Consider the following 10,068-nt stretch of genomic DNA (forward strand, 5'->3'; position numbering starts at 1 on the left):
AAGATGTGTGTGTGTATAATATATATATGCCAACTACAGAATATCAGAGGATGCAATACTTTTTGAAATCCTTCTGGGGACAAGCTATGAGCAAAAGTCATCAAGTTGCTGGGTCACTGCTGTCCGTGTCCTGCGGGCAGAGCCATGGCTTGCTCTAGATGCACATGCTGGGCGTCTCACAGGGAAGGTGCCCCGTAGCTGTGGTGGGGTCCTTAGGGCAGGGACAAAGCCTCACCTCCTTCTGCTCCCCACCAGGCCCTATGGCAAGGACATACCACGGCTGGATTACTGGCTGGCCTACGAGACCATCATGAAGAAGGTCGGGGGCAGGCCCCACTGGGCCAAGGTAGGATTTACCAGTGAGAGGCTCAGGGGCTGTCGGCCTGGCAGCTGCTAGGAGTGGGGGGTCCACCAGAGGGCGCCTCTCTTCCCTGTTCCTCTGCTTGCCCAAGGCTCAGAAGTTGGGATCGGGGACTAAGCAAGCCACAGGCAGGAAGCTGACCCCTGACGCTTCCCCCAACATTCATGTTTCAACAGCTCAGTGATTGTACTCCATGAAATCTCCCTCAGAGTTTTCAGAGAAATTTCTCATCTCATTTTATTCGATTCTCATAGAAACCCCGTGAGCAGGATAAGGCAGGAGGGAACTGAGAGTCTCTCAGAGGTGGTGGGACTTACTGATTAGCAATAGAAATGGAGGCAGAGCCCTCTCCACTGTCACACTGTGGGGTGGTAAAGCGAATCCAGACTTTAATGTTAACACCTTCCTTCTTTACCTGCCAAGAACTTCGTCTCTCCTGCTCAGGTCTTTACATCATGTGTGTACTTGCATGCATGAATGCATGTGAACCCGCGTATGTGTGCATGCACACACATGCATGTGTAGGTATGGGGACATGCATTTTGCGGGGATGCATGCATGTGTGGGTGAGCGGATACATGTGTGCGCACGCACGCATGCGTGTGCCTGGGGATGGGAGGGTCACGAGCGCAGGTGTACAGACACAAGGCTGCCTGTTTGCAGCCCCACTGAAATGTCAGCTCCGGGGAATGAGGTCTGTCCTGTCTGGTTGCTTCCACAGGCCCACAACTGTACCCGGAAGGACTTTGAGAAAATGTACCCAGCCTTTTCAAAGTTCTGTGCCATCCGAGAAAAGCTGGACCCCACCGGGATGTTCCTGAATGCGTATCTGGAGAAGGTGTTCTACTGAGGCGGGAACAGAATACATGGAGCCCACCCCATCCCACCCCTCAGGCCCACCTCCAGGAGGTGAAGGCCCAATGTCCCACTGGCCCAATGGGGAGCAGACCTCTTTCCGCGGGCCCTCTGCCGCGGCACCCACAGCCAACAACCCCATGCAAGGAACGTCCAAATCTCCAATTACATCTCCCTGCAGCAACCCCCTCCCCTGAACCTGCAGTCACCACAGTCTGTCTTCTCAGGATATAAAGAACCCCCGAAATGTTATATTTCTTTAAGAGGACAGGGCTCTGGTCATTCACAACTTCCACCTCCTGGTACGTGTCTGTAACTCCGGCCCCATTAATGTGTGTCTGGGCACAGCAGTCCTGGGTACTTTCACCCTCGAGGGTTTTTCAGGTGCTCAGGTGAGTGCCCACCTGCCCTGGGACTGCCCTCTCCCCGAGTGTCCCCGTCCCCCTGACCTCCCATCACCTGACCTTCAAGCATGTCTATTCCAGCAGATGTTTGGGGAGTGGGCCTCTCCTTGCCTTCTTTTAAATAAAGACCAAGAACTGAGTCACTCTCTGCCCCCTCCTCTTCCTCTCCAGGTAATCCTTTGGGAACAGGAGGCTCCCTAACTTCCTGGCTTCCCTCCAGAGCTCATGGGTCTTGAGCCTGCCTGGAAAACACTCTTTATATTCTTTTTGCAAACTTAGTTTCAATGTGCCTCTGACCTACCACACTTTGTGACCATTCTTTTGTGAGCATTCATGGAACATCTACTAGGTGCCAAATGGTTGGGGGGATTAAGAGACCATTCGACAGTTTTCTGACCTCAAAAAACATATACTCTAATCTCATATCTCATAAGAGGTAATATCCATGGTATGTGAAGAACTCTTAGAACTCAACAACAACAAATATTTAAGCAGTCAAAAGACTTGAGTCAACATTTCCCCAAAGATATCCAGATGGCCAATAAACACATAAAAAGATGCTCCCTATCACTCATCATTAAGGAAGTGGAAATAAAACCACAATGAGCTATCCCCAGAGCCATGAGGATCACTATTATTACAACAACAACAGAAAATAACAAGTGTTGTCAAGGACATGGAGAGAGTAGAGCTGTTGCACATCACTGGTAGGAACGTAACATGGTGCATCCACTCTGGAAAACCGTACGGTGGGTCCTCAGAAAATCAAACATAGGATTACCAGATGATCCAGCAATTCCACTTCCGGGTATACGCCCAGAAGGACTGGAAGTAGGGACTTGAAGAGCTATTTGTACACCATGTTCATAGCAGCAGATTATTCACAAGTGTCTAGAGGTGGAAACAACCCAACCGCCCACAGATGAATGGATAAGGAAAATGTGTAACATACGTGCAGTGGAATATTCCTCAGCCCGAAGAAGGAAGAAAGGAAACTGACATATGCTGTGTGGGGGAACCCTGAGGGCATCATGCTAAATGAACCGCCAGTCACAAAAAGACAAACCCTGTATGATTCCACTTAGATGGCACCTAGAGTAGTCAACTTCATAGAGACAGAACCCAGAATGGTGGCTGCCAGGGTCTGGGGGAGAGCGGATGGGGAGTTAATATTGGACAGGGACAGAGTTTCAGTTTCGGGCCATTGAAAAGTTCTGGATGGTGGTGCTGGGTGCATGACAATGTGGATGTGCTTAATAACATCACTGGACTGGGCACTTAATAAAACAATAACATAAAATGGTAAATTTTATATTCTATGTTTCTTATTCCAATAACAATGAAGGAATGTACGTTCTAGTTTAGGGAAACAAAAAATTAACACGCATAGGACATGAAATAGCAATAGCAGGGATAAAAAGAAGGGTCAGGGGTACAGCATAGCCGTGAAGACCCAGCCAGCCCTCTTGGACTAAACTTCCTCAGGGAGGCTACCTCAGCCAGAACCGAGTTCAGACTATGAGAGCCAGAACTAGCCCTTCAGCAGGACTGCTTATACAGTTCACAGGGCCCAGAGAAAAACAATTAAAAATTTCAAGAGGGTGACAGCAGAGAATTAAATTAAGTTTAGCATTCTCTTTTAAAAAAATATTTTTAAAATATTTATTCAATTTTGAGAGAGAGAGAGACAGAGCATAAGCAAGGGAGGAGCAAAGGGGGAGACATAGAATCTGAAGCAGGCTCAGGCTCTGAGCTGTCAGCACAGAGCCTGACTTGGGGCTCGAACCCACAAACTGTCAGGTCATGACCTGAGCTGAAGTTGAACGCTTAACTGACTGAACCACTACACTGGCCCTGCTGAAAAGTGTGTCTCACAGGTGTGGCCATTAGCTTTATGTGTCAATTCGCTAGCTCTAATACTGAGTTATTTAATGTAGGTATTGATCTGAAGATGTTCTGTAGATGTGGGCTATAGCTACAACCAGATGACTTTATGTAAAGGAAATCATTCTCAAAAACTTGGGTGAGCCTTGTGCTATCAGTTGAAAGACTTACAGGCACAAACTGAGGTTTCTGGAAGAATAAACTCTGCCTCGAGTGTTCCTGACTGAGTTTCCAGACTGTGGGTCTGCCCCTCAGATTTCAGTCTTGGGAAAATCATATTAACCAATTTCTTGAATGAATATGAAATATGAATTGATTCTATTTCTCCCTGAATGATACAAAAGAGATGAGTAAAGTTAATAAAAAGACAAGCATAGACAGGCAAAACCCTTTGGAAGCTTTGGAAATCATGGAGTCCAATCTCTCATGTTCTATAGTTGAGGAAACTGAGACTCAGAGAGGTAAAGAAACTTGTCCAACATCACACAGCAAGTTAGGAAAGGCAGTGTCTTCAAACCTTTCAACCAAAGTATGTCTTGCAGCCCTGTATCTTTGAGAGTTTGAATTTGTAAAATCTATGAATGTTGCATTGTATTTCATTATATAATTGTGTTTTAAGCTTTGAGTAATATATTACTTTCCAAATCTTTAAATGACATTTCTGCTCTAGGAAGGAGTACCGTGCTTGTTCTGTGGTCTTGGCACCTCACATCTACCCCAGCAGAAGAAGGATAGATATTAAGGACACACAGTGTCTTACAAGGTTACATCTAAAACCTCGAGATTCAGTAAAACTTCAATTCCTGGAATGTTAGGGCAAATGAATATTCTAGAAATAGAGTTTCTAATTAACAGAGAACCCAGATGTCTTTTCTGGCTCAGGCTTTTGATGAATATAATTTACTCTTCCTTTGATTTGAAATCTTTTGATGCCTGAAGGTCGTGCTTCCCCAAAGTTCTTTTTTTTTTAAGTCTATTTATTTTGAGAGAGTGTGCACGCACATGCACGTGCGTGCAGGGGAGGAGCAGAGAGAGAGAGAGAGAGAGAGGGAGAGAGAGAATCTATGTGGGACTCAAACTCACCAACCGTGAGATCATGACCTGAGCCAAAATCAAGAGATGGACATTTAACCCATTGAGCCACTCAGCTGCCCCACTAAAACATTCTGACTGTAGAATCCTTTTGATGATGAATGGTGTGTACTGATCGACTTTTTCTCTCCTTCCTCAATTCCTCCTTGTTGCTTCTGCCCCAGATTCCCACTGGCTGACCTCTCTTCTCTCCTAGTGCCCCCTTATTGTGTCCGCCTCAGGCAGCATGAACCAGCTCTGCCCCCTTGGCAAACACAGTCATCTCCGGAGCTCTGGAAAATCATGGGTGCTGAGCTCGGGACCTGAGCTCCGAGACTTCCAACAGTGGACAGTGACCGCCCGTACCATCTCAAGAGACAGATGGAAGGATGAGGAACAGCGTCTCCCCTGGGCGACTGGGAAACGAAATTGTAGTGCGGCATCGGGGCTGCTGGGCCATGAAGGCTCTCTAAATTTGGGGTGAGAGGTCACCAGCCAAAAGAAAAGATGCATATCCCACCAAGTAGAGCAGCTGAACTGTGGGCAGCTTCTCACCTGGGGGCAGCCACCCAGCCCTTCATCCCACAGGGGCAGAGCTGAGAATGGGAGGGGTGCGGGGGAGCTCTGAGAGTCTCAGAAGGATGCATCTCCGCCCAGAAAGTCTTCCCAAAATGCAAAGATAGGAGGCATTTAAAGACCCAAGACAGATGCGGCTCACTTCACTTGCAAACATGTCTGCATGGGGATAACCCAGAACTGAGTCAACCTGGCCACGTGCATGGGCAGGGCCATGAGGATAGACAAGGGGGTGGGTAGATAGGGCTGACTCGAGGGAGGGGGCAGAGAAGCCCACTGGGGATTTGGAGCTGCAGCATCACTGTGGTCTTTTCTCAAGGTCAGTAGCCACTATCAACCCCGGAAGAGGACTCATGGCGCCCCCTGGTGGCAGCCGTCCCAACCCAGCCAAGGTACCCAGGAGAAAACCAAGCAGTCCAGGGCCCCCCACCACCCCCGCCCCCCGCCCCCTTTGTTCCAGACCTAAACCCCTAGCTGGCTAGTCCCAAACTAAACAGTGGCCAGGAATGCCACAGAGAAGGGAGCAGACCTTGAGGGAGGCTTGGGGGGTTACGGAGAAGGAAGAGTGCTCTATGCAGCCTTAGGTTTCAGACTTAGAAAAGGTTCCTGTGTCCCCTGCAAGGAAGATCTCCAGTTAGTCGAATGAGGCCAAAGGCAGGAGCTATCCAAGAATGGGAGAATGGGAGCTGAAAAAATAGCCACGAGCACCCTAATCCCAAGGGGGCCTTGAGGAACCCATGGACGAAAAGAGAGTACAATACAGGAGAGGCTGGACATGCCTGAGCCTGACTTATCTTGATTTTTAGCCTGATCTTCTTTCCCATGTGGCCTGGCCCTTCAGAGACATCTAGACATTTCCGGAAAACTCCAAAAGAAAATTATCAAACTTTGGGTGTTTTTTTTTCCACTTTTGACATCCACAAATGAATGCCTTTACACACAGAGAGGGAGAGAACAGTGTGTTCAAGATAATTGCAAGTTATTATTTTAAAGGTCAATACCTTGTGCACTCGACGCAGGTGGGCTGGTGATTGGATGCAGGTTTGGATTTGGAGAATGAATACCTTCCTTTGATGCTGTCAGCGCACCTCTGTGGTTTTATGTACATGACGTCATATGCAAAGAGGTCAGAAGTCTCTTTGTGAATGTAAGACTGAAGTAAGTGGTCCACCTGTCACCAATTACTGAACTGGGCACCAGAGAGGGACAGAGAGCAAGAGGAGACTGTGGGAGAATGTCTGGTACTAGTTCAAGGCTGGCGTCCTTGCCCCCCAGGTGCAGAAAGCAACAAGTGAGAGCAGGCAGGTACTGGTGTGACCCTCTCCGTCCCCATCGCCAGCCCAAGTAAGCTCTTCCCAACCTTGGAGTGACCTAGACAGGTGGAAGGCAACTGTTGACCATCAGTGAGTGGGTCTCAGAGTGGGCGGCCGGGGGGGGGGGCAGGAGGAAGTGGATAAATTCTGTCGCCCACCCAGCTCTGAGCAATGTCCTAAACCTGGAGGATTAGGACCAAGGGGTTGAGAATATCCCAGAGGCAAACAGAAAGTTCATTATTAACCTAGTAAATCTGTTCCGTGCTGTCTGGCATTTACTGATAGTTCACAAATTGATTTGGTAATCATTAATTCTTTTAATAAGCTCTGTAGACCTGAGTTCTTTTCACATTGTCTTTGGAATGATTTCATATTTCCTGGGTTTGCCAAGCTAGGAAATACCAGACAATGCTGGGTCTGGATGGGATATGAAGGTGGGGAGTCTGAGCCACTGAAATGTAGCAGAATCAGACCTGGGTTGAATCCCAATTCTGCCAACTTACCGGCCGCACAGCTGTGAGTAAAGTCCCCATTATCTTTGCAACCTCACTCATAAGTGACCTCTCCCACGATGCTTCATGTCTGAGCCTCATGCTTCATTGTGGATAAGAGCTCCTGCAATCTGTTTATTGTGGAGTTTCAACTCATTTGGGGGCATAAACATGAAATAATCTTATTTATTCTAAGGACTGTTCCCATCACTGAACAACATCTCAAGCAGACTGTTTCACTTCCTGGAAACATCACAGTTAATAAAATAGTCAGTTTCGTTTACTTTAGAATGTTAATCCAATATCCTAATCCAGGCCCTTTTTCTCCCCTATCCGTGGAGGAGGGGAGAGGCATAGGCACACCCCCAGCCCTGGTCCTGAGAGCCCAGAGAGTAAGAGGGAGTGTGGTCCAGCTCTGGGCCCTTCCCCTCCTCCCCTCTCCCTGCTCGAGCTGTTTGAGGTTATCTGAGGGGGGGTGGGGTCTTGCTTGGTCTGGTCACCTAGTGGTGCAAGGTGGCCTCTTCTCCTTGTAGACAGAATGATAGTTGCCTTGGGCTGCCTTTGAACTTCACTTGGACAGACTGCAGTCCCTCTGTCTGACTTAGACCCCTGCCAGCAGTCCAAGCCTCCAGCCCCTCTCTGTGCGACGAAGGTGCTGTTATATGGTGATCATTTTCCTTTGGTCCTGTCACTGTGACTATGATCAAAGTATAACCCCAGAGGAGATGACGTCGAAAACCGAACTGGAGGCCCTTTGGGAAAATGAAGCCTGACCCAAATGGCCTTCCACTCCCCCACAGCCCTGTCACCTAGTGGCGAGGTCTGCTCCGCACTCAAAGCAGCCTCCTGGTCCCGCCCCTCCTCTATTCCCTGCTATTTCACTGCGAAAGGTGGGCAACCTGAGGTCCCTTTCAATAGCCTCTGTGGGGCACAAGGAACAGAAGTCAGATGTTCTTTCATCCAGGCCCCTGGGACCCACACTTTTCTCATGAAGGCTACTCCTGGAAGTCCTTGTAATGTGCTTAGAGAGTAACTGTGGGACCTAATAGAATTACACGAAGCAACTGGCCTAAGTAGTAGAACACTTTGGCTGGCCCACAGCTACTGATACAGTTGCACAAGCTGCACACTGCATAATTCCGGTGTCGTTCCACCATGTAGTGAGCAGAGATTGCTTTTTGTTACAATTTTTTGGCAGAAGGCCATCAAGTGTCAACCAGGGCCTCACTGCAGCTTGGTGGTGCCACCGTTTACCAGCCAAATACTGAGCCCTCTCTTCTCAGAGCATCTAGCCCTGTTCCCCACGTTGCTACAATAATCCTAGAAGCCAAAAATCAAGGGCGCATTAGCCATGGTCCCCCTGCCAGAATTCCCCACATCTCATCCCTGCACCTTGGTGGTCTCATGTCCTGCCTTGGTTTTTCTAGTGCCTCAGGCCGGGACTTCTGTCAGGGATGGAGAGACATCCACGGACCCTCCACAAGGCCACCGTGCGAAGGGGGAAAGAGGACTGACAGATTGGGTCCCAGCAAGCTTCAGAGTCAGCTTCAGGCTGTCTGTTAAGGTGCTAGCCTAGAACAGTTTAAAGTAGACTGCATATGGGCGCCTGGGTGTCTCAGCTGGTTGAGCGTCTGACTTCAGCTCAGGTCATGGTCTTGGGGATTTGGGGTTTGAGCCCCATGTCGAGCTGTGTGCTGACAGCTAGAGCCTAGAGCAGGCTTGGGATTCTGTGTCTCCCTCTCTCTCTGCCCCTCCCCTGCTTGTGTTCAGTCTCTGTCTCTCTCAAAAATAAATAAACATTTTTTTAAAAATTAAAAATAAAGTAAACTGCATAAAAAGAAACATCTGGATATTGTGGCTGCCAGAATCTAGGGACATAATAGAAAACAAAAAGTAAATTTGAAATCTGGTATGTGACGTTACTGTGATGAACAATTTACAACGATGGTCATTTTAGCAGAATGCCTTCTGAACTCATCACCCTAATTAATACAGAACATTAAGTGAGCCATACTAACTTTACTCTGAATTTCCTTGTGAGTAATACTAAAATACCAGCTTCTTTTAACATTTATTCATTTTTCAGAGAGAGATAAAGTGCAAGTGGGGGAGGGGCAGAGAGAGAGGAGATACAGAGTCTGAAGCAGGCTCCAGGCTCTGAGCTGTCAGCACAGAGCCCGATGCAGGGCTAGAACCCATGAGTGGTGAGATAAAAACCTGAGCCGAAGTCGGACGCTTAACTGACTAAGCCATCCAGGTGCCCCTAAAATACTAGCTTCTTTGGTGAGCTAAGCCTCGAAGTCTGTTCCTTGTGTGGCAGAGGTCCTTATAACTAAAAGAAGGGAGAGACAAGGACTAGGTGATGTAAGAATATTCTAAGCTCTTAATTTATAATATAGACTTAGATACAGATTTGTAATTCAGCCAGATGTGTTTTTCTTCATGGGAAGCATATTTGATGAAAAGAATTCTACAGCTAGAAAATACTCCTAAATGGAAATACTTAGTAACTTCATGTTGAGGGAAGTATCACAGTTAGGCAGGGCCACCTGCTGGCAGCATGAGGGTACTGCAGCCCAGACTGATTTCCGACTAAAAAGTTCAAACGCATCATCAGGCAAAACCCAAGTGGCAGAGAAATCATGGTGGAGGGGACAGATGTGAGGGTTGTAGCATACCCACAATGCTACAGTTAAGACGGTGCCACATGAATTCCGAGTGAAAAGGAAATCACCTCGTTTTGTCTTTTGGGGACTAGAGTTTCCATTAGGAAAATAGCAATTGTGTATTAAAACACCCAGTATGCCTTATCAGTATCCCCTACTTCACTCTGGTTTTCAAGGTATCCCTCCAGATCTCGCCCACCGCAATCAGGATACACCAACGGTTTTTTAATGGAATGGAAAAGATTCACTTTTCAGAAATTTATTTCGGTTGGCCATTCAAACCCATTTCTGTCCTCCTAAGAGCAAGAATCCTTTGGTTTAGCTTTGTCACACTGTTTACTCTCAATTGTATGATATTCCTTATACCATCTTTGCTACTGCTTTTTCTTCCCTACTTCTTTCTTTTCTATACCAAAATGAAGGCGTGTGGGAGACAGAAAAAAACCA

The 10,068-nt window shown here is 47.5% G+C and overlaps 1 protein-coding gene across 3 annotated transcripts in view; it reads left to right on the top strand.

Moving 5' to 3' along the window:
• Positions 1-1,763, top strand: part of LOC115290323 (L-gulonolactone oxidase) — a 42,042-nt gene extending 40,279 nt beyond the window's left edge. For all 3 annotated transcript variants that reach the window (XM_029938299.1, XM_029938315.1, XM_029938308.1), the window contains 2 exons: positions 256-346; positions 1,083-1,763. In XM_029938299.1, the coding sequence (XP_029794159.1) occupies positions 256-346; positions 1,083-1,211 (220 nt within the window). In that variant the 3' untranslated portion in view covers positions 1,212-1,763. The remainder of the gene's footprint in view (positions 1-255; positions 347-1,082) is intronic.
• The last annotated feature ends 8,305 nt before the right edge of the window (positions 1,764-10,068 follow it).

This window comes from Suricata suricatta, chromosome 1 (assembly GCF_006229205.1).
Source record: "Suricata suricatta isolate VVHF042 chromosome 1, meerkat_22Aug2017_6uvM2_HiC, whole genome shotgun sequence".
NCBI classification, from domain to species: domain Eukaryota; kingdom Metazoa; phylum Chordata; class Mammalia; order Carnivora; family Herpestidae; genus Suricata; species Suricata suricatta.